General features: G+C 37.4%; 1 protein-coding gene and 1 long non-coding RNA gene across 3 annotated transcripts in view; one reads left to right on the top strand and one right to left on the bottom strand.

The window, feature by feature from the left end:
* UBE2W (ubiquitin conjugating enzyme E2 W) overlaps positions 1–22,305 on the bottom strand; it is a 90,641-nt gene extending 68,336 nt beyond the window's left edge. For both annotated transcript variants that reach the window (XM_049633248.1, XM_049633250.1), the window contains exon 1: positions 22,204–22,305. In XM_049633248.1, the coding sequence (XP_049489205.1) occupies positions 22,204–22,305 (102 nt within the window). The remainder of the gene's footprint in view (positions 1–22,203) is intronic.
* A 93-nt stretch (positions 22,306–22,398) lies between these two features.
* Positions 22,399–25,773, top strand: part of LOC125924612 (uncharacterized) — a 54,641-nt gene continuing 51,266 nt past the window's right edge. Inside the window, exons 1-2 of the long non-coding RNA XR_007458484.1 lie at positions 22,399–22,515; positions 23,552–23,700. This is a non-coding gene — a long non-coding RNA (uncharacterized LOC125924612). The remainder of the gene's footprint in view (positions 22,516–23,551; positions 23,701–25,773) is intronic.

Raw genomic sequence — 25,773 nt, 5'->3', positions numbered from 1 at the left:
TCAATCAGACAAATCAACTTGCAAACTACTTTTGCCAGACTCCCTTCTTGGTTTTGCCAATAGGAGGTAGTGGGGGGGAAAAAGTGTAAGAAAATGCCAGTCTCCACCCCCCAGATTCTGATAATGTCTCCAAAATGAAGATGTCTCCTACTGAAGTCAAGAGCTGGTAGTGGGTTTCTACCAATAGCAGTAACTCAGAATAGCTCCAACAGCTTAGTAGCAAGTGCAAACTCTTTGGTTCCAGCCATTAAGCAGTACAACAACCAGATCTTTTGGGGGGGGAGGGGGGAGAAAACAAAACTCCTTTGTTCCTCTCAACTCTCAACCCCTCTCCCCTCCCTTTGGCCGGTCTAGTCCTAACCACACCCTAGTAACCAATTACCTGCATTAAAACTCTCTGCCTGAAAATACCTACAGTAGTTATTATTTTCCTATCTGCTCACAGATCAATAGAGCACATTTAAAATACTGACACTAATACCTAGAGAAAAAAAAGTTTTTCAAGCATTTATAAAACATTTGTAAGAAATGACCAGTGTTAAGCAATAAAATCTAGTTCAACAAATTTCAAAGAATTGTATGATACAAATCACATCCTCTGAACACAATGCAGTTAGACATAGCAAAAAGAAATAGGAGACAGTGCATACATTTAGAAATCTTAAAACACACTTTTACACACAATGATAACAGAAGGAATCATAGTGGAGACCAAATATATTCAGAAATTATCACAAAGATATTACCTATAAAACTTATGACATACAGTTAAAAGTGTACTTAACATAAACTATATTATAGTTTTAAATGTTTACTTTAAAGCAATGGCTCTTAAACTTTTTGGTCTTAGACAAGATCAGGCACATTCAGGGTGGTATGGCCATAGACTACACTTTCCGTCTTAGAAGGCTTTTATACTTACAAGATTTTTAGTTCCCCAAAAAGCTTTTGTTAATATGGAGCAAATATATATAGATATAGATATAGATAGACACATAGATAACTACTGTATTAGAAATTTGAATTGTGAAATTTTAAAGTCTGTTAATTCATTTAAAAATAAAACTTATTGCTTAATAAATCTTTTATTATTTTAAAAAATGTTTATTTATTTTGAGAGTGTGTAAGCAAGTGGGGGAGGGGCAGATAGAGAGGGAGAGAAAGAAACCCAAGCAGGCTCCATGTTGTCAGCACAGAGCCTGAAGCGGGGCTTGATCCCAGAACCGTGAGATCTTGACCTAAGCTGAAATCAAGAGTCAGACGCGCAACTAACTGAGCCACCCAGGCACCCCAACATACAAATATTTATGAAGATAACTTTACTTCTGATACAGAAATTATAAGAATTGATATTATTTTATATTTTTGCAAATTTCCCTTAATGTCTGCCTTAAGAAAAGATATCTAGATTTGCAAGATGGCAGGACTCACCCTGGTAGGTATCAAGATTTCACCATAAACTGTGAAGTATGGACACATATAGATCAAATAGGGTAGAAGAAAGAGCCCAGATGTCAACCCATACTATTTGGAAACTTGACTGATGACCAAACAGGAAAGGTTCTTAGTAAATGGAACTGAGACAAACTGGATAGGGAGTAAAAAAACAAACAACTGGGTGGCTCAGTCGGTTGAGCGTCTGACTTCAGCTCAGGTCATGATCTCATGGTCTGTGGGTTCGAGCCCCACATCGGGCTCTGTGCTGACGGCTTGGAGCCTGCATCCTGCTTGGGATTCTGTGTCACCCTATCTCTCTGCCCTTCTCCTACTTGTGCTCTGTCTCTCTCTCTCAAAAATAAACACAAACATTAAAACAAATTAAAAAAAAAAAAACAAATACAACAACAACAACAAAGAAATTGGATTTCTACCTAAAACCATAAGGATTAAAAGACTAATATGTGAAAAGCTAAACCATAAGACTTTTTGGAAGATAACGTTTTAGGACAAATTTCAGAAAAATGTCAGGACCTCAGAGTAGAAAAGGATTTCTTAAACAAAATGCAAAAAATACGAACAAAAGGAAAAGACTGACATTTTCTTTGGGGTTTATCAAGACCCTGTGAAAGCAAAAAAAACAAATCTTGAATTGGGAAAAGAATTTAGCCATACAAAAGAACTATAAATCAATAAAAAGACAAATGAACTGACAACAGTCAATGGGCATTTCATACAAGAGAAAACAAAAATGGCCCATAAACAAATAATCAAGGAAATGTAAAACAGAACCACAATGATATCACCTACAAAAATTATTAACTCAGACAATACCAAATATCAGGGAGTATGTGGTATCCCTGGGACTCCCGTACTACCAGCAAAAACATAAACTGATTTAACTACTTCTGACATTTAGTAAAACTGAACAAAGACATAGTACCACTCACTAAGTCCACTCCTAGATATATATCTTAAAGAAAACCATACACGTGTGCACCAGGCAAGAGGTATCAGTATATCTAAAGCAGAATGTTCATAATAATTTGGGAGTAAAATAAATACTGATAGAATTTGTAACAAAGAACACTACTTAACCTTAAAAATGTACTACATCCATCAAGATAAATTAATCTTAAAATGCTAAACAAAAGTCAGAAAAGCTTACAGTATGATTCCATTTATTTAATGTTCAAAAAAGCAAAACAATATACAGTTTAAGGTAAATTTACAATAAAAAATTGGGGATAAAAACCAGAAGAGAAATTTACTCAGCGAAGGACATGAGGTACAATTAGAAGGGGCAGAAAGAAAACTTCAAAAGTAATGGTAACTTTTATTTAAGTTCAGTATTTTATTAATATTATTTAAATATTCACCTGCAATTTTTAAATTCTTTTGTATGTATATTTCATCATCTTTTTTTCTAGGCCACTCTCAAAAGTTTGGTTGTGAAAGAAGGGACAGCAATAGAATGATAGTTGGCAGAAATGGTAGATGGAGGTGTTTATTTTTTAAGGAAAAACTGAAGCACATGTAAATACAGAAGGTGATAACTGATGTAAAAAAACCTATAAGAAGATGGGACCTAGAGTTCAGGATCAGGGACTGATTTTACAAGGGAAGTGTCTTTTCAAGGGCAAATGTTGTATACCTAGGAAAGAAAGATATAAACCAAAATATTTACAAATTAAAATACCCCTTAATCTTAACATCAGTGATTTTCTTGGGGTAGTGATTTTTCTTTTTGCCTATCTGTAATTTTCTATAATTTCAACATTAAACGTGTGTAAGTTTTCTAGTAAAAATAATAACTCCAATAATGGTGGGCAGATACACTGGAGAAGTTAAGACAGAAGGAAGACCAGGAAGTCAGATTGAATACTAGAAAAAGAAGGGTTGGGACACTACTACTGAACAACCAGAGCAATCACAGGACTATATTAGGATGCAGAATGTACTGGATTGAGTGGTAACTGGATGGGGGAGAGGAAGAGAAGCAAAAAGAATGACTCCAGGATGTTAGTTTGGATGGATGGTGGTGCTATTAATCTGAAAGAAATACAGTTAAGAGGAACAGGCAGGAATTGCAGATCTCTCTTTGGGGCTGGAGGCAGCTGAGACTAAATTGTTTTGAACCTGTGGAATTCAAGCTTCTTGTGAACATTCAGACTGATGGATGAAAATAAGTCAATCAACCAGAGTTGAAGCATAGTTGCTCCTTTTAAATGAGGCTCTTTAGGCTGGGTAGGCTCTCTACTACAAACTCAATGCATGCATCACACATACTTTATACCTTAAACCAGCTTTGCTTCATTCAGAAGGCAATGAGTTTACAACCCCAGAATCAAACCTGAATTTCTCAAGCTAGTTCAGAAATTATCTGGAGTTTTTGAAAATTGTAACTCCAAATAAAATATTTAAGTTACCCAGAAGCACTGACTCCAGATGAAATAAAATACAGTGCTGAGTCTACTTTCTCCTTCTGATCACTACATTTCACACTGTAGATGAAAAACAGTCATCAGCATTAAGCCTGATTGAGATGAGGTCTCACTTAAGCTAACCTTTTTAAACTTCGGAAGAATATTAATTTTTTTTTTTTTTTTCTCCTGTAAAGGTACAATTCAAAATTTTTTACCTTCCAGTTTGCCAGGCTGGGCTATATCCAGAGACTTTGTAAGTATTAATAAAGAAATTACTCAGGAAAATAAAATGTCATAAAGCATAAAACATGCTATGTAGTGGAAAATGCACATTTTAGCCAAGGTTTGGCACACATCAAACCTTAAATAAATATGCTGGATAAAATGATGGATAATACTGTCCTCAAAGAGCGGAAAGTTTGGTTTGACCTTCAAATCAAACTGCAGATCTATCACAAGAAACCAGAATTAGGATTTAGGAATAGTAGGTTCTGTCACTTATTTGTTCTAAAGGTAAGCAAAGCACAAACCTTAAAGAGTATAAATTAGAATATGCTGTAAGGGATATATTTCATTGAAAAAAATTAATACCTGTTTTCAGGAGTGTATATTATATATGTAACTTTGAATAAATAATAACCTTTATCTTAATTCCTGTATAATTAAATATCTACCTCAGATTGTTAACAGGATAGAATGAGACTGTCCAACAGACAAAACATTATTTTGAAAAGTTGAAAGTTCCAAATAAACACACTAGTATCAAAATTCAAAGATGACAAAAAAGAAAAAAAATAAGATGGCAAATAAAAAGAAATAAAAGATTACTATCCTAAAATTATGAGTTTTCCCTAACCAACTTTATTAGAGAACAAATAAAAATATGCATCAGCTTCATTTGCTTTGGGGAAATATTTTTAAATAACAAACTTCAGCGTCTCTCTCAGCTGCAATCTATAAATTTAGCCCCAGATGTTCTCCAAAAGTTATTAATGGAAAGCTTCCGCTTAGCAAAAAATACTAAAACATGCAAAGAATGCAAACCACAACTTGTTTCCTCATCTTTAGCTAAAACTAAAAGAAAAAACAAAACACATGGTCCCTATAGTCAATCTCTGGTCCTTCACTGAAGTCCCAGACAAAGGAGATTCTTTTCCCTTCTCAAAATCTTCCCATCAGTCTCTCACTGGATCTTATCAAGTCATCTAGGATCAAATTAATAATTTGACTTATAATAACTTCACTCTTTGCCATTCCAGAATCCCTTCCCTTCAGCCATCAACTGGGTCTCTGCCAGCTTTAAAATAAGCAAAAAGTCATCCTTTATCCTCTACTTCTGTCCATTTCCTCCTTTCGTTTCACTATCCCAACTCCTTGAACTCAGCCAACATCCACTGCCTCTCTACTTCCCCTCTAACACATTCACTTCAGCTTCAACCCCTCAAAACTTCTCAAGGTTCAATGCTACTTGCTTATTAAATTCTACTGGGGTTCGGGATGCCCAGCTGGTTCAGTCGGTATAGTATGCAACTCTTCATCTTCGGGTCGTGAGTTCAAGCCTCACGTTAGGTGTGGAGCCTACTTAAAAACAAAGTCATCCATTTTGGTGACTTATCACTTATAATCTTCCACGTGAAAAGCTTTACCCCCTTTGATTCTATTATACAAAACGGCTCTGTTCCCATTTCTGCTATGCTTATGTCTTACTTACTGGCCACTCTTTTTGTAGGTACCCCTAAAGCAAAATAGTTTTCTACCGTTTTGGGGAAGCTCCAACCCAATGACTTTAAATTAACTGTCATCAAGTATTTCAAGAGCCAGAAAATACGGAATTCTGTGACTCAGGAACACTATTCTTAAAAATTTATTCTAAGGAATAATTTAAAATTGAGGGGTGGGAAGAGAATAAAAGCTCATAATGGGGGGGGGGGAAAGTGGAAACAACAGGAACATGACTATTTAGATCATGACAGGCTGTTAGAACAAACACTGACACTCAACTCTCTATACCAGAAGACAGCTTCCAGGGCCTTTACCTTTTAAATTTTACGACTAAGAAGATTTTATAAGATCTTTTTAAGCCACAAACTTGATGGATCTTAGTTGGACAGATCTTTCCTTTTTATAGACTTAATCCCAAAGGAACACACTTCTGATGATTTGGAACTTACTAAGCGTAAATATTAGAACATTCATATAATAAATACATATATTTTTAAAGATGTACTGCATTCTTATTGTGATTTTTACTGAGTAAAATCTAGTTTTGTAATGGAACTCATCTTGGAAAGATAAAATTGATAACATGGACAATTTCTTTGAAAACATATCTGTTCTGTCTGTTAAGTAGAGTTCTCTGAGAAGTATGAACCTAGCCAAGTTAAGTCACCTCAAATTGGGGCCCATTTTTTCATTAAAAAAAAAAGTTAGATTAAATGACCTCTAAATTTCCTTTTAATTAAAAAATCCCAGAACCCATTCTACTTGTTTTCACAAGTTAAAGCTACATGCAGCTTCCTCTAGACATCGTTCAGTCTGATTCAATATTTACCCGCAATTAGTTTTCTGTAGTTTTACAAGTGATGCATACATTCTCATCAAAGTTTTAAGCACTTCTGTATATTATCTTGTAAATCCTATATATTATAATATGTTCATCTAACGTGAACATAGTGTTATTTCTGTATGTCCAGATCTCTACATAACTACAATGGTTTACAACGTGTTCCAAAACTAAATACAGCAGTGCCCCCGTACCTGAGGGAGATACACTACAAGACCCCGTGTGAATGTCTGAAACCACAGAGAGTGCCAAACCCTACATGTATACTATGTTTTTTCCTCTACATACATACAATAAAGTTTAATTTATAGACTAGGCACAATAAGACATTAACAACAGTAAAATATTATAATAAATTATCATATAAAATAAAATACAGCAACTATAACAATATACTACAACAAATTATGTAAATGTAGTCTCTCTCAAAATCTTTTTATACTGAACTCACCCTCCTTGTGATGATGTGAGATGTTAAAATGCCTACATAATGAGACAAAGTGAGGTGAATGATGTAGGCACTGTGACCTAGCATTAGGGTATAACTGACCTTCTGACATACTGTCAAAGGATCGATATGTCAAAAGGAGGACTGTCTGCTTCCGGTCCACAGAGGCAAAAATGCAAATAAAGAGAAGGCTACTATACAAAGAGCTACTTTCTCTTTGTAGCTCTCTAAATTTCCTTTTAATTACAAAATCTACTATACAAACTTTTTTAGTTAGCCAAATGAACAAATCACCACTATGAAAGCAAACAGGTTCATAATTCATTTTATCATTACCTTGTATCTTGTCTAAAGCAAGCAAATTTCCATTTTTAATTAAAAATAGTATGGGGAGCCAGCTGGGTGGCTAAGTTGGTTAAGAGTCCGACTTCAGCTCAGGTCATGATCTCACTGTATGTGGGTTCGAGCCCCACATCAGGCTCTGTGCTGACGACTCAGAGCTGGGAGCCTGCTTCGGATTCTGTGTCTCCCTCTCTTTCTGCCCTTCCCCCACGTGTGCTCCATCTCTCTCACAAAATAAATAAACACTAAAAAAAAATAGTATTGGGGGAAAAGCTACTCAGTATAAACAATTTTCCTCCCTCCCCTTGTTACCTTTTACCCATTTAAATGCCCACAAAATGTGATGCCTCTCTAAGCACTATTTATAAAGATTACCATCAGCAAGAATAAAATCATAAAGTGAACTACTAACCTTAAGATTCCAGGTTAGTTACTTTGCCAAACCCAAATAGACATTTAATGAAAAGATAGTTTGTGCAACTTTTTTATTACACTGAAGATAAACAGTTGTTTGTTTTCTTCCTCAGCATGCTCAGTTATGCTATCCTGTGATTTTAGGGATTTACTCCATCAATACTTTCCCTTGACACAGCAGAAACCTCTATAAGATTAGATTAACTTTGGCAAATAAGAAAATAAGAATCAAAAAAAAGAAAAGAAAAATAGAATCATATTTAATGTTTACAGGAATATTTTTAACATGAAAAACATGGCAATATGCTTAAGACCTGGTGCTTAAGGTAGATGGCAGAGTATCTCATATATATGTACATACGTAGAAGTGATCAAAATAAAAGGGTTTTTTTTTTTCAGAATAGTTTCAGTTTATGTTTTATAAAAGACATCAATGTGTTATCAAAGGCTACAACAGTATAAATAGTATAGTAGTAGAAAGGCTACTATTTTTTTTTAAAGTTTATTTATTTACTTTGAGAGAAAGAAGGAATGCACCCACACGAGCAGGGGAGAGACTGAGAGAATCCCAAGCTCCTCACAGTCAGCACAAAGCCCGACGCAGGGCTTGAACTCACGAACCATGAGATCATGACCTGAGCCAAAGTCAGACGCTTAACCGACTGAGCCACCCAGGCACCCCCCAGTCTTTTTTTTTTAATAAAAGCTTTTAAGTAATCGCTACACCCAATGTGGGGCTCGAACTTACAACCCCAGGATCAAGAGTCTCATGCTCCACTGACTAAGCCAGCCAGCACCACAAATCACTGTCTTCTTAATGATAATTTTTGCTTACAAATTTACACATATTTGGGCCTCAGCTGTCAAAAATAGCCACAGTATAACTCTAAGAGTCTAAGAATACCTTTAGAACGTTTCTTTCACTCCATGCAAACTCAGAAGTCAGCAACTTCTTTAACATTAGTATGTAAAATTTCTGGAAGTACAAGGCCACTGAGATTTAACTACAAACCTGAGGGAGCCTGGCTGGCTCACTTGGAAGAGCATGCAACTCTTGATCTCAGGGTCATGAGTTCCAGCACACGATGTGTGTCGAGATTACTAAAAAAAATTAACTAAAACAAAGAGCAACAACTTGATGTTTTTCTAGAGAGTAACACAGTAACACTCTAGAGAGTAAAACAGTCTATTTGAATAATAAACTTAAAGTGAACATAAAATGTATTTACACTAAGTTTCATCCTAACAAAAACAAAAAGAAATATAAGTATAAATGACTGATTTATATAATCAATTTTGGCAACCAATGTTGCCAGTTTAAGAAAATATCAATTTACCTTAAAGTTTTTTTCAATTACAAAACTAGAGCTGAATTTTACCCTATTTTTGGCCACTTTATGAAAATGTAAAATACAATAATAAAACACATTAACAACATATTTTAAATTAAAAAACCTGGTTTCGGTCAGAAGCTGATACAAAAAAATTATCAATTTTAGAATAGGTGCTGAAAAAAAGAGGGAGCAGTACCTACTGACACCATTTTTACTGTTTAGGATCATGGATAATGCTTTCCAAGCCTTCATCATTAACTGTCTTAGCCTCCCCTGGTACTTCTATCATTGTCAGCACAAACTTCTGAAAACTATAAGCTTGCCAGGATTGAGCCAAACTTCTTTATCCTTTCAGGGCTGATTTTTCTGTTTTTTTTTGTTTTGTTTTTGGTAGGAGTATTCTAAACTGACCAATTTCTTCCATGTACTTTAAGTTGGAGGAATCTGAAGTAAAACTCTGTCACTATGCAAAAGCTTTACATTTAAAGATAAAAAGGCTTATCAGAAACCAGTCTGCATTTTATAGACATCAACAGAGGTCCTGTCTTCTGCAACATCTGAAGGAACCAATCACAAATTCCCTATTCCAAAACACCCTCTCCCCAAACAACCTCCTACCTCTACAAGCACACACAAACAGATCTATACCCAAACCACACCTAGACACACCCTAAGAATAAAACATCTGGAAGAAGAATAAATTTCAGACATGAGAAATATCCTGAGACACAACATATTTTGGTTTAGAGAGAAAGCAACCACATTATTTTACCAATGTAAAGTACCAATGAAGCAAGACCTAAGATTATCTGCTGTTACCATAAGGGTTATGGACTGGAAGTTTAATCATGAGAAAAAAAAAATAGATTTGCATTGAGTTCATAAAGGTCTCTCCAATGTGAAAGAATTACCAACCAAATATTAATCTAGTTGAGAGAGATTTATGTAATTAACAAATATTACACTGATTTTAAAATTCTATATACTTTTTCCCATTCACCTCATTTCTTTGGTGTAATTGGGCTAAGGCAGAAGCAAAAAAAGAGACATCAAAGGAATAAGCGATATAGCAAGAAATCCATGTTCTCATATCACTTCTGACCTATGTTGAAAAAGCATTTTCCTGAGTCTCTGTTCTACCGAAACTGAACACTCAGAAAACACCTGAGTGCTTACCACTAATACACTGCTCTGTGAGTTATACAGAGGCAGAAATGAAAAATACTAATGAAAGAGGTAAAATGTGCTAGAGTTAGGAAAAAGTGCATACACTGTGAGGACTGAAGCTAAGTTTGGTGGATTCATGCATGATGTCAGGTACAAAGTGAAAGGGCTAACTTTGTTTTTTTTAATCCCAGGAACAATAAGAAGAAGGAGGGCTATCAAAATGACCCAGAATTCATAATTAAAAAAAAAAAAGACCCAGAATTCAAAATGGATGTTCAATATAAAAAGTGACTAAAAAGAATTGCTAAGTATTCCTAGCAAGTTAAGGGTGCAGCATCTACATGTTTGCAGTAATGTCCACTTCAACCAATGGACAGGGGAGAGAGACCCAGCACCCAGAATCATATAAACAACCTGACTCTCAGGGATTTTAATGGACTGATAAAAAGTTCAGCATAGGCCTTAGAATGGGAGATGCAAGGGCCAGTAATAATAATGGCCCTAAGGAAGGGCCAGAAGACTAAAGACAAGACTAATATTCCAAGAACTATTCATATCCTAATACAGGGCCCCTAAGATTATTTAAAATAACAACAACAAAACAACTTGAGATTGGAATTACTCAAGTTCAACTCCAAAGATTCATGAAATAAAATTGGTAAGTCTGTCTAGGTACACAATTGGCATAGAAAAATCACTCAACTCATAACTGAGCCTAGAAGACCACACAGCAGCCACAGAATGTATTTTGTTCACAAAAGTATCCTCCTCCACAAAAGAACTCTCCTGGCAGAAACTTTCTTTGTATAAAATAGCCACCAAACAAGATAATTCACTAAAATTAATAAAGCAGTCAACATTGGTTCTGATATGTACAGGAAATGGATGTTCTCTGATAAAACTGTAATTACACAGATAGCCAGGAACACATAGAAACACTGTCAGTCTCAAATTTGGTTCTTAAAGTTCTCTCCAGAGGTATCAACTTTGAAATGTCTACTACTGGGGCACCAGTATGGCTCAGTCGGGTAAGTGTCCAACTTTGGCTCAGGTCATGATCTTGCGGTTCGCAGGTTCGAGCCCTGACTCGGGCGCTCTGCTGTCAACATGGAGCCCACTTCAGATCCTCTGTCTCCCTCTCTTTCTGTCCCTTCCTCATTTGTGAGCACCAGTGCACGCTCTTTCTCACTCGCTCTCTCAAAAATAAACATTAAAAAAGAAGGTCTAATTAAAAAAAGAAGAAGAAGAAAGAAATGTCTACTATCTCCTGAACTCTAAATCTGGTCCAAGGAGATGGATTACACCTGATCCAATTTACATCATTTGCACACCCAAGTTCACCCCCTGTAGTAAAGATGAGTTCTCACCTTACACTGCACATTAGAAATACCCAGGAGCTGAGAAAAATTCCAATACCCAGGATGCATGCCAGACCAATTAAATCAATCTCTGGGGATAGGTTCCCCACCCCCCTTCAGAGCTCCCCAGGTGATTTCATTATAATGCCAAAGTGGGAAACCACCAACTTGAATTGTACAGGTAACTCAAGTAAAAAAAACTAGAAGGCATCGATCTACAGCAGAAAAAGGTAAAAAAGGAAACAAGGAACCTAGATGTAGCAAGTTTTACCAGTTTTAACCTGGTTGCAATATATTTTAAATCAAAGGCAGACTGAAATTTAAATCAAACAGCCAATTCTCAGTATTCATAGTAGTTATGTTACAGACTATAAAATCACAGCAAATACTAAATTAGCAAATATTGAACCACACTGTTCCTAAGGGAAAGAGTTAGGTTCCTACATCCTCTGGTCACACTCAACCAATCAGTAACAACCTGGTTTTGTGTGTTTGTTTAAAGAATCTTTAATATATGTTGTTGATTCATTAACATTGAACCTAAGGCCAAGAGCTTATGCCTAAAAAAAGGTTATCTAACACACACCTTTTCCACATAAGGTACATTCCAGTTTTCTTGCAGTTAGGAACACTAGACAGCACTTCAATAACATGCTTGAGCACCATTTTAAACAGTGAAATCTCGAAAAGCACAGAAATGCAAAAAAACCCCGAAAACATGAAGTACTAAATAGACCAAAAAAAAGGACACTTGTTTACAGCATGACAGCTGAAACAGTTACAGCATGAAAGAGTGTTGCCTTGTTTGACTGCAGTTGGGAACGTGCACATTTAGGTACTCCAATTTTTCACAGCTCTGCACATGTGTACAAATCACCATAAAAGCACCATGAGGATTGACTTTAGGCTTACAAATAAATTTTACCAAGCAGGCAGGTTCACAAATCCTGTATACAGAATCCATGAATACTGAGAATAGTCTGTAGAAGTATCAAGGTAGCTCAAATTGTTACAAAGAAATGAATTCTATTTGAGTTTCCACTAAGCAATATCAAGAACAATGACACCAATATGCTCATCTATGTAATCTTCTCCACTAGAACTCCTAAATTGGATTTCCTAAGAATGTGACAATTTTTCTCATATCAAATCTATATTAAAAAATAAATAAATAAAAGCCTATATACTCAAGGCTCCTGAGTGGCTCACTAGGTTGAGGGTCTTCAGCTCAAGTCATGATCTCACAGTTTGTGGGTTTGAGCCTAGCCCCACTTTGGGCTTTCCGGTAACAGCATGGAGCCTGCTTTGGATTCTGTCTCTGGTCTCTCTGTGCCCCCCCCTCAAAAATAAGTAAACATTAAAAAACAAAAAACAAAAAAAACACACCCATATACTCAATTTGCTCAAATATCTTCTTTTCATGTAGTACAAAAGTAAACAAATTATATTTTATCAAACACTTCTAATCACAAAATACAGCAATGACTTAAAGAAAAGGTATGCTGGCTGAATCAGATGACCTCTAAAATGCCCTGTGGCGTGAAGTCTTTTTAAGTCTAAAAAGTTAAGTTGGTATGCCTATTTTAATTATGATAAAAGCGGGTATGTGAATAAATATTCTCAGTAACAGTTTATTAGGACCACAATCAACATTTTTTAGTAGTAGGGCTGCAATACAAATTGTCATCTGAAAAACAGCTTAACAGCTCCACCTGACTTAGAAAAATAATTTGAATCCAGCAGGATACTATCAAATCTGATAGGCTCTCACATTGGGCAACTTCAAAAAGAAAAAAAACAAGCTGCCATATTAATGCTATTAAACTAAATATGCCTCATCATATATGAAAGTGGACTCAAAATGAATCAAAGACCTAAATGTAAGAGCTAAAACTGTTAACACTCTCAGAAGAGAACATAGCTGTAATAAAGTGTAAATCTTTATGGCCTTCGATTAGGTAATGATTTCTTAGATATGACACCAAAAGCATAAATTTGACAAAAGAAAAAAACAGTTAAATTGGACTTAATCAAAATAAAAAATTTTGTGCTGGCATGGATACCATCAGGAACGTGCAAACATAACTCGGAGAAAATGTTTGCAAATCACATATCTGATAAGGGGCTTATATTCAGAATACACACAGAAAAAAACTCGCTTACAACTCAATAAATAGACAACTTTATTTTTTAAATGGGCAAAGGATTTGGCTAGACATTTCTCCAAGAAATTTACCAATAAATGCAAGATGCGCAACATCCTTAGTTATTAGAGAAATGCAAATCAAAACCACAAGGAGAGGGGCGCCTGGGTGCTCAGTCGGTTAAATGTCTGACTCTTGGTTTTGGCTCAGGTCATGATCTCAGGGTTCATGGGATGGAGACCCGAGTCAGGCTCTAGGCTGGGCATGGAGCCTGCTTAAGATTCTCTCCCTCTGCCCCTGCCCTGCTTGTGTGCACATGCACTCTCTCTGTCAAAAAAAAAAAAAAAAAAAAAAAGCAAAACAGAAAACAAAACAAACACAAAACCAAGGAGGTATCACTTCACATCCACTACGATAGCTATAATCAAGAAAATGGACAGACACTGGCCAGAATGTGTAGAAACTAGAACCTTTGCACACTGCTGGTGGGAATGTAAAATGGTGCTGTCATAAATGCCTAGCAGTTCCTTAGAAAGTTAAACACAGAGTTACCAAATGACCCAGCAATTCCACTACTAGGTATATACTTAAGACAAATTAAAACACTGCCAAATAAAAACATGTACATGAACGTTCATAGTGGCATTCAAAAAGTAGAAACACTTCAAATTGCCAGTTAACTGATGAATGGAAACAGGAAACAACCCAAATGTCAATCAATTGATGAATGGATAAACTGTGGTATAACCATAAAATGGACTGTTAGCCATAAAAAGGAATTAAGTACTGATACAAGCAACAATATGGATAAACCTCAAAAACATTATACTAAGAAGCCAGTTACAAAAGGCCACATATTGTATGATTCCATTTATATGAAATGCCCAGAACAGGCAAAAAGAGACAGAAAACAGATTAGTGATTTCCATCTGGAGGGGCAGGGGTGGAGAAGGGGAGTCGGGGAGGGGGGAAGGAATGGGGAGTGACTGCTAATAAGTAAAAGGTTTCTTTTGGGGATGAATTAAATAGTAATGATGGTTGCAAATATACTAAAAATCACTGAATTGTACATTTTAATAAAAATGGTAAGTTTTGGGGCGCCTGAGTGGCTCAGTCGGTTAAGCATCTGACTTTGGCTCAGGTCATGATCTCACAGCTTGTGAGTTTGAGCCCCACATCAGGCTCTGTGCTGACAGCCTGGAGTCTGCTTTGGATTCTGTGTCTCCCCCTCTGCCCCTTCCCTGCTCATGCTCTGTCTCAAAAATAAATAAACATTAAAAAAAAAAATTTTTTTTAAGTTAAGTTTTATAGTATGTGAATTATATTTCAATTAAAAAAACCGCGAATGTGCCATTTAAACTGTTATAAGAAGTCAAAATATTACTTTGCTAATCCTCTTCAAAATTTGAGAATTAGTCAAGCATACATGCTAATTAGAAACCATACTTCTTCTCTCCCTCCTATAGTGTGGAAATAGGAGAGATCTCATTTGACACAGGATCATATAGGAAATCTGCTTTTTCCCATTGATAGCCAACACAGGAGCAAGAATCAGACAATTTTTTTAAAAAGTGAGTATCTGGGGGTGCCTGGATGGCTCAGTCGGTTAAGCATCCAACTTTGGCTCAGGTCATGATCTCATGGTTCGTGGGTTTGAGCCCCGCGTCGGGCTCTGTGCTGACAGCTCAGAGCCTGAAGCCTGCTTTGGATTCTGTGTCTCCCTCTCTCTCTGCCCCTCCCCCATTCGTGCTCTGTCTCTCTCTGTCTCAAAAATAAATAAATGTTTAAAAAAATTTAAAAAAAAAAGAAATAGAAAGGAGTCTGTAGGTAAGTGAGCAGGGAGGGGAAAAAGATAGATAATAAGGCATTCTATGCCCTAACAGGGACTCTGGATTACAGGTGTAATCCCTTGAACATGGGTTTGAACTGCACAGGTCCACTTACATATGATTTTTTTTTTTATAAATACAGTAAAGTAATATAAGTGCATTTTCTCTTCCTTATGGTTTTCCTTTTTTTCTCTAGCTTACTTTAAGAATACAGTATATAATGCACATAACATTCAAAATGCAGGCTAATCAACTATGTTATCAGTAAGGCTTCCAGTTAACAGTAAGCTATTAGTAAAGTTTTTGGAGAGTCAACAGTTATGTATGGATTTGGACTGCACAGGGGTCAGCACCACTAACCCTTACATTGTTGGAGGGTCAACTGTACATTCTGAGTAAAACGGGGAAACCACAGCAGGGATGCGAGTGCAATGACATATGACTTTTGTTTTGAAAGAATCTAAATAATGGGCTGAGAAAAGACAGTAAGAGAACAAGGGCAGAAGCAGGGAAATCAGTTATGAAATTGTTGATATAATCCAGATGAGGGATGACAAGGATTTCCATCAGGAAGTAATTCAGAAGACAGGACAAACAGTTGGATTCTGGATATATTCTGAAGGTAGAGCTGGATAGAATTTGATGTTGTTTTGACTATGGGATAGGACGAAACCAAGGTTTCTGGTAAAACAAATGGATGAATAAAGTTGTCATGTACCAATATGAAGAATACTACAGGAGAAAAAAAGCAGTTTCATACATGTTTACCTCTATCAATCTGCTTTTGTCTTAACCACTAACTTGACACACTGATTTCTGTGCAACACAGACATTAAGCAGTGAAACAGAACCTAAATCCAGGTCTTCTGATTCCAGATCCTATATTTTTTTCTAATAAAGTTTTGTAAGACCTACTGAATGAAATTAGTTTTTTTTTTTTTTTGAAGTTAGTTTTTATCAGAACAAAATAACTCAAAGGCACGCACCATTTGTTGGTGACCCAAAACCTGCATTCACAAATAAAGGCTATCAAATGAAGAATTATTAAAAATACCTGACAAACAGGAACAAGTATTGTGTAGGTAAAATTAAAGCAGACAGCAATGACACAAAGAAATAAAATTCACATAACAAATGTTTGATTTAGATAAATACTATGCAGAACTATATTTGCAGAAAGATGCCAGATCACCCCTACTTTTAAAATTCTCCTTGGGGCGCCTGGGTGGCTCAGTCGGGTAAACGGCCGACTTCGGCTTGGGTCATGATCTCGCGGTCCGTGAGTTCGAGCCCCGCATCGGGCTCTGTGCTGACAGCTCAGAGCCTGGAGCCTGTTTCGGATTCCGTGTTTCCCTCTCTCTGACCCTCCCCCGTTCATGCTCTGTCTCTCTCTGTCTCAAAAATAAATAAAAAGTTAAAAAAAAAATTAAAAGAAAAATTAAAAAAAAAAAAATTCTCCTTGGGGTGCCTAGTTGGCTCAGTTGGTTAAGCGTCCAACTTCAGCTCAGGTCATGATCTCACAGCTCATGGGTTCGAGCCCGTGTCCAGCTCTGTGCTGACAGCTCAGAGCCTGGAGCCTGCTTCGGATTCTGTGTCTCCTTCTCCCTCTGCCTCTCCCCTGCTCATGCTGTGTTTCTCTCTCAAAAAAGAATAATAAAAATGAAAATAAATTTTTAAAAAATTCTCCTTGATTAATAAAGACTCTTGGGACACCCGGGTGGTTCAGTCGGTTGAGCGCCCGACTTCAGCTCAGGTCATGATCTCACGGTTCCGGAGTTTGAGCCCTACATTGGGCTCACTGCTTGTCAGCGTGTCAGCACAGAGCTCACTTCGGGTCCTCTATCTCCCTCTCTCTGTTCCTACCCCACTTGTGCTCAACCAAAAATAAACATGTTTTTTTTAAAAAACTATCTTTGAACAGTAAAGACTTGCCATAGTTTTACTCAGCACACAAGTACATGCATAAAAAAATTCTTTTTAAAATGTGATGCATTAACTTTATATTATAAAATATGGGGAATATTATCCTCAGCTATAGAAGGTATAAAATATTCTAGCAAATGTTTACTTCTTGACTATAAAGTTGAGTAATTGTCCCAATGATTTCTCTATAATGCCAAACTTGTTAACATATCAATAACCTACAACTTCATAGCATTAACAGATCTAATCACAGCTTCACCACACAGTGGCTACATAATTTGGGGTAAGTCACGTTCCAAATAAGTGATTACTCTCCGTCTCTACTGAAATGAAACAGGATTATCTGATTTTCATTTTACAAGGTTGGAATAAGAATCCAGAAAGAACGTTAAGTACACTTTGCAAAACATAAAAATTATGGCAAAGATAAACTAACAAAATAAGCCAACTTTTGGGGGAATACATATATATAAATATGAATTTTAAATTATTCCTTTATAGGGCCTCAACCTTACTATTACAGAATTGCTTAAAAAAATTCTCAGGGGTGCCTGAGTGGCTCAGTCAGTTAAATGCTGACAGCTCAGAGCCTGGAGCCTGGAGCCTGGTTCAGATTCTGTGTCTCCCATTCTCTCTGCCCCTCCCCCACTCATTCTGTCTCTCTGTCTCTCAAAAATAAACATTTTTAAAAATTAAAAAAAAGATTTCTGTAAAATAGAATTAAACTATTTCAGAACTTGCTATAGTTAGAAACGCTTTTTGGTTTGCCAAGCAATGAACATTTGCTGTAATCACTATGCACCCATTTGAGACAGAGAAAGGTATTTTTCCTATTCTCGGGAGATCTATGGCCCATGGGAGTAAAAGAGACCTGAAAAGTTAAATAAAACACCCAAACACTTTAGGATAAAAATAGAAGGCATCTCATTAAGCAGTAATTGATTAACAGCTAAAAGAAAGTATCACAATGACTGCTTTGAAAGTTAAGATGATTACCTTATTTTTATCCTTTACTCAAGTAACTCTACTATCTAGTTATATTTATCATTCACACAAAATACCTTCAATTCTATTCTGTTCCCCCTTTCCTTGGCTTCTCCTAAAAGCTCCCTGACAGCCCTGTTCCCAGCCAGATTATCCAATCAACCTTCTCAGATACTATAATTCTAGGTATATATACTCCCCAAGTTCCCAGTACCCAGTAAACCTCAAGATCCAAGATGAGTCAATTTTCTAACCTTTGATTATGCTGTAACCCTTCACATCAAATACTTATATGGAGTCCATCAAGGCAATGTGACTACTAAAAATGTCAGTAAGAGCCCATATTCTACCTCTCAATTACTACGGCCAGATACTTGAGTAAAGAGCAGTGCAGTGTTGTGAATAATCCAAAATAATTTATTCTTTCTAAATCCTCTGAAAAGAAGCACCCATTCAAAATCCACCTGCTTCTAAATCTTAATCTCCTTCATCTAGCTAAATCAACAGTTAATAAATAAGTCCCCATTAGGTAAGAGAGAAAAAATGCACAAAATCTGCAAGAGTAATTTAACATTTCTAGAACTATCAAAATTAAATGTGGATCTATCTCTTTACTCTAACTCCTGCCAATGTTAAGCATTGCCAGAAACCCACCATTCTCTAAGAATGCTTTCTTAAAACATAATCTAACCATTATCCTGGTAATCTGTGACTTTGTTCTAGGAAGAAACAGTTGGAAAGAAAAAAAAAATGAGAAAGAACATTTCAAAGGCTCAAATAAGTTTGAAAACCACAATTCTGCACTGTATACTGAAGAACAACTCTATCAATATGATAGAGGACAGCACCTCTAGCATTACAGAGGTGCCAGATGTACAGATCTGTACAGATGTGATACTCATCACCAATGTTTTATTTCATTCACCTTAATACCTGATTCAAAAATTATTTCCTAGGTATGCCACCACCTGAGAAAAAGGCTGGGAGGCACTGATAGGGTACAGTAAAGAAGTTAAAACCTCAACTTCAAAATATTCTCCAATGAGAAAATCAAAGTCTACTTGATGTTATTGATCCTAAAGACTTATTTCATTTTACCAAGTAATCAAATCCTACATTTGTAGAGTATTTATGTTTTTAAGACACAGTTCCTCTCACAGCTTACATAATCTCTCCAGCAGCAATATCCTGGTATGGGTAAGATAAAGAAATCTGAAAACTTTTTAGGTAAGACATGGTCAGAGCAGCATTTGTGTATAGTATCCTTTTTTCCTAAGCTGAGGATTCCTAACTGAAATCCTCAAAATATCCATTTCCTAACTTCCTTCCAAAGCACTAACACCTTCCTTCTAATATACTATGCAATTAACTTAAATATTTAGTTCTTATCTGTCTCCCTCAGCTAGACTATTATATCCACAAAGGCAGAGGTCCTGATCTGCTTTGGTTTATCTGCTTTATCTCCAGCACCTTGATCAGTACCCAACACAGTGGGCCCTTAAAAAATAATTGATAAGTAAATAAATTTCATAACTTGGTTGCAGTTTTATATGTAATCCAGTTTTTTGGAGAGTTAAATTTAAGGGGTACCTGGCTGGTTCAGTCCATAGAACATGTGACTCATGATCTTGGGGTTTTAAGTTTGAGCCCCACATTGGGTGTAGAGATTACTTAAAAAAACAAAATCTTTACAAAAAATTTTTTTTGCTATTAAGATGGTCAGGAAAAAATTTTGTTCACCAAAGACAGAATAAACACATTGAAAGTAGTAATGTGTTTCAGAAGTTTGATTTATCTATATTAAAATTATTTTTCTAGTTACTACCAGAAAACTTTTATCAGGTATTTCAAAAATACACACAAAAGGAAAGGTTTTATTTTAACTAAAATAGGAAACCTTAGTTTTCCATTCCTCTAATCAGAAGACACTAAGGAATAAAGGGTAATAAGATACTCAGAGGTAGTACTTGGGACACAGAAAAATGCAGTGGCAAGTATTTTTTTTTTTTCTATTGCTTAAGTCGCCATGTAAAATCCAAGATTATCACCATTAAGTTCTGTACTGACTCAGTTCTGTACTTTTTTCTTTTAAAAACTGAAATCTGCCTTTTCCAGAACCCTGGAGTCTAAATCTAACCAATTAGTTATCCCTAGAATTCTCCGTCAAATACAATCTCACAAGTGTTGTGGATTTAACCTTAATTTTTAGTCTTAAAACAAACACTTTTAATCTTAATACAAATAATCTTAAATTAGTCATATAGCCTATCTACTGTTCAACTAGTGTTCCACAGTTCCTTTTTTGGCCTCAAATGACGAAACTTCTCTAACGTCTCTGGGGAGGTTGGTGTAAAGTATAATGTTTCCTCAAATTGTTCTTGTTTTTTTCCCTGCACCATTTTGTGACATCCCTTCAACTAGGAACGTTATATACATTTTTCTATTCTGAAGGAAAGTCCAGAGTGAGAAGCAAAAGTAAAAATATCCCACGGAAAATAAGTTGAAAGGGAACAGATAAGAAAAAGCACAGAAGTAAATGTGAAGCAAATATGTCCACAAAAGAGGAAGATGCAGAAAAGAGAAGAAAGAGTGATCTTGCCTAGAAATGAGAGAAAAAACAGAGGGGGGGATAGGGAGATTTGCTTATTCTTCTAGAAACAAAAGCACTAAATCCTTCTGAGAAAAATGTCAGTCTCTTTAAGATGATGTCAAAACTCTAAAAAGCACTCAGCTGACACTCCAAACAAGAGTTCTACCTTCTCTTCCTATATACTTTCATTAGAGCTAGTCTTCATCTGTAAAATTAAATGCAGCTATAGATAACACAGTCAATCTTTACAAAACTGCAGTTGTGGTTGCCATCTTTGCCTGGAAAACAAAACAAAACACCAAACTCCATGGCTTGGGGAAAAAAAGAATGTATTAAGTTGGAAAGCCAGAAAACCATGAACTGCTAACTCAGGCAGCTATGACACGGGTTAATAAACGCCTCCTACCAAACTAAGATTCCACTGAAGACCTGGGGAAGAAGGGCAAAGGGCTGTAGCCTTACCGCGATCACAAGGGTGGGGCACCGTAGAAAAAAAATTTTTGAGGGCGAGCTATCCCGGAGGTATAAGGGGGCTGGTGACTCAGATCTCGGGGAGACTGCATACTAGGCGGCAAATGATGTTGATGGACTAAGGGCAGCTTCGGGGAGAGCTACAAAGTGAGCTGCCGGACTAATGCTCGTTGAGAGTGCGAAAGCTAACAGAGGAAGATACACGGGGCAAAGGATTAAGAGTCAAAAGAGAGGAGAGCCGAGGGGCCGAATAGTCAGGGAAGCTGGGCGTGGGAGGCCTGAGCAGAGGCCGCGAGGCGCCTTTGCAGCCAGCCGCCTTCTCAGCTACCCCACACTCAGCCCCTCTCAGGGCCGCCCTTGCCCCAGTGACAACGGCGAAAGCAGCTGTTTCCGCTCGGCCGGGGACCGCGAAGAAGGCATCCCTGCGGCGGGCGGACAGGCCAGTGTGTGTGTGTGAACGACAGATGATTTCGAGACCACTGTCGCCGAACCAACGCCAAACTTCGCCCTTTTCCCCCCTCTTAGCCTTCTTTATCCCCCAACTTCCCGGCCGGCTGGTGTCCGCTTCGACCGACCGAGGACCCCCCTCCCCCGCCCTTCTTCTCGCCTTCTCTCACCCCTCCCCAACGTCCTGAGGCTGGGAAAGGACTGGCTACCAGGGCCGCTCCCGAGCCCGCCCGGGTGCCCCAGAGTCCCAGACGCCGCCCCTGACAAAACGCTTGCGTTCTCTCGGCGGCTCCCTCGCCCGCCCAGATGCTGCAAACTCCTCTCACCTGCATTGACGCCATGATGGAACCATCCCCCCAAGGCCGGCGAGGCCAGAGACGCAGGGGGCGGAGCTGCCGTGCTCGCGTCACGCCGCGGGGGCCCAGCATCCTGGGCGCGGGGGGCGGGGCCTCCGATGGGAAGGGGACGGCGGGAGGGGATTGGCTGGAGCGCTGGGCCTCCGTGGGGGAGGGGCAGGCGAGAGCACGGTAAATGGCGCTGTCGGTACTCAGTCACATCCAGCTCCCCGGCGTGCGCGGCGAGCTCACCTGCTGACCTGGTCGTCTAAGAAACGCCGCTCTGGTTCTGATCTCGCCATGGTGGTTGTTTTTTTCTTTCTATACCCCGAGATTTTGATGATGTCCAGTCCCGTGGGGTGTTCTTGTTTGTTTGTTTTTAACCACAGGTGTAGCGTTTACAGATTTTTTTTCCTTTCACGTGGCTTTTTCGCCACCATGCCCGCTTTCACACCCTTGGGGCCAGTTACCTGCGGGGCTGCTTTCTGGTCTTTACGGTCTGGAAAGCTTCTCATATTCTTAATTTGGGGGATAGAGACACAGATTTCTTTGTACAATGGGACAAGAATTGAGAGCAAAACAGCACTTTGGTATTTTAAAGTAAAGGATAGAGCTGAAACTTGCCTGAAAAGGGAAGTTTTTCTTTTGTTGGTGTGCTGTTGTCTCCTCACTACCCCAGCCCCTCAGTTTTAAACTTCACGTGTATCAGTAATAGGGTTGTTAGGGCATTCACATTTGTTTATAGAGATTTGATCCTAGACATAATGTGCCAGTGCACTTTATAATTTACACTTAGAGCTTGTAGCACATCCGGACTTCTCTTCAGCTTGTTTCATGGTGGGCAGTTTTGTAGTCATTTGACCTGGGGATGTTTTTGAATAGGGAAAGCTGAGCATTCAGAATTTATTCTGGGAATGCACCAGTTCTGCCAACATTTATCAGAAGCCACAGTTTTAAAAGCTATCCCAAGACTGAAGATGTCATTGGTTTTTAACAGGAAAATGGAAGCCAAAGGCTTGTACCTCATGTTCTTTTAAAGATTTAGGTGGCTGATACATTGAATAGAATGCTTGTACTTTACCAGAAGGAAAGCTTAAAATCTATCGTTTTATTAACTTGGGCTCTTTTTGCAAATTTCTGTAAGATTTTAAATATAAGAGCAATGTAGGATGTTATTCTTCCCTAAAGATAGATCATTATGTTCTCTGAGAAATTCTCTAAAGTGTTTTCAAAAAGGAAAAAGATCTTTTAAAAAGACCGATTATTCTATAGAATAATATAAATGAATCATTCTTCATCACTGGAGAGGAAGTTATATTGATTTGCTTTTTCCTCTTAGAATTCCACCCTATTGCCAGAAATGGGCTGGTTTCCCTTTGTTGTGCAAAATGACTGTGTCCTTGAGGAATGTTTGGAGGGTCTTGGCAACCAGGAATCATCCAGAAGCATATCTGGTGTCAGCTCAGTTGTGTTGTCAACATTTCATTTGTAAGTAAAACCCATATATCCCAAGAAAAGAGGAAACTTTTCCAGATAAATTTTCTTCTGGAAATCTTTATCCCTATGATCTCAGAAAATTTCTCCAGAAGGTCAGGTTTTACCATCTAAAGTTCATTTTATTTAGCTTTTTTTTAAATGTTTGTTTATTTTTGAGAGAGAGAGCATGAGCAGGGGAGGGGCAGGGAGAGAGAGGGAGACAGAAGATCTGAAGTGGGCTCCGAGCTGTCAACGCAGAGCCCGATGCAGGGTTTGAACCCAGGAACCCCGGAATCATAACCTGAACTGAAGTTGGCACTTAACCAACTGAGCCACCCAGGCACCCCAAGAGTTAATTTTATTAAAAAGCTGAGTCTTCGTAAAGTATAAGTGACATCAGATGACCCCCACAAACAAAGCATTATGACATCAGCAGAACCAACAACCTGCCATGACATACTAATAAGAAAAGGAGTTACAGAATTCCTTACAACACTCCTCACAGTAAAATCAACATCTGGTCCTTTGGGTTATATGTATGTTAAAAAGGATCTTCATGGGAGGGATAAGTCAGTACCAACTATATCTTTCCTGGGAAATATTAAATAGTATATGCTTACTATTTTTTTCATTTTTTCTTTGATATATAACAGAAAGATCCTGATGTACTCAGGAACTAAAACAATGACTTTCAGATGGGGTGAAGTGTATAGTATTTCCAGGGAGCATGAAATCTTTTTATCTAAAACATTTCATTATACAGTGTTTGAAGACTAGGCTCACACATCATTTCTTTACAGCGTGGGACTTAGTATCAGATAGGCAAAAGGCAAACTATCTGACAATACCAAAAGTGGAGGAGGAGGTGAAGCTCTCATAAACTCTATAGGAGTGAAATGGGTACAATCCCTTTGGAAAACAGTTCAACGATAATAAAATTAAGATTTCCCATACCCTTAATGAACCTTTTTAATGGCACCATTTGCAATAAAAGATACAACAGGCATATTAAACCAATGCAAATGTTTAACGTTGTTGGAATCCTGATTCAAACCAACTGTAAAGAACATATTTTTAAGACAACTGGAGAAATTTAAACATAAAACGTATTTGATAATTTTTGATTTCCACATCAATTACAAATGACCATCATGTTCAAGGAGGTGATTCTCCCTCATCTCACAAACTACCCTCACCTCCACCTCCCTGGAAGACAAAAGAAAAGAGGACATACACAAGCTATGTATGTGCCTGAGGTCTTACCTACCAAGGCAAAGGCAGAGCCTGTGATACAGAGGACTAAAAGCAGCTGGACTTTTCTGGCAGAAAAAGGGAGGAAATATGGGAAACCAGAGTCTAGTAACTTGAAGAACCTACAAAGTGATCACTGGGCAAATACTGCAATATTGATAATATAATCTGACTTATGAATGTTTGAGTTCTAGTGATGCACTAAACTGGAGACTTAGGAGAAGTCCTATGAGAATATGCTTGTTGGAGTGTGAAGAGGTAGAATTGAGAAGTTTTCACTTAAGTCTGTGTCTCCACAGATGGTTTGTTCATAGTCTCCTACTGCCTGACCTCATCAAAGAAATGTAGGTAGTTCAGTAATCGTTAGCTTGTTAATTGGATGTTGGAAAAGACACCAGGCTGTGAATCCAATGCTTATAGTCTTATCCTACCTCTGTCATTAGTGAGCTTGGTCAGGGCTCTTAATCTCTTTGGGCTTATTTATCAGTAAAATGAGCAAGTCTGGCTGCATAATCTTGAAGGTTTCTTCCAGATTTCAAATTCCACATACCTACTAGAGAAAATAAAAAATTTAAATGATATATCCAAAATACTATCTTAAAAAGTCTAAGATAAAATGCAATGGGAATGCTGTACTATTTTGAGTTAAAAAATCATGTTTATAAATATGTTAGGAATGAATTTGACTTCACTGCAATTTATATAGACATACTGGGGGCCTTAGTTAACAATTTTAAAATGCTAGCGTAATCCAGTTGAGCTACAGATGGGATTTAATAAAGTAGCAAAAATTCCATATTCACAATTTAGAGTGATACTTTAAGATAATTTTTT

This window comes from Panthera uncia, chromosome F2 (genome assembly GCF_023721935.1).
Source record: "Panthera uncia isolate 11264 chromosome F2, Puncia_PCG_1.0, whole genome shotgun sequence".
Lineage (NCBI taxonomy): Eukaryota > Metazoa > Chordata > Mammalia > Carnivora > Felidae > Panthera > Panthera uncia.
The sequence above is the reverse complement of the archived record's forward strand: the minus strand, read 5'-3'. Positions and strand labels throughout refer to the sequence as shown.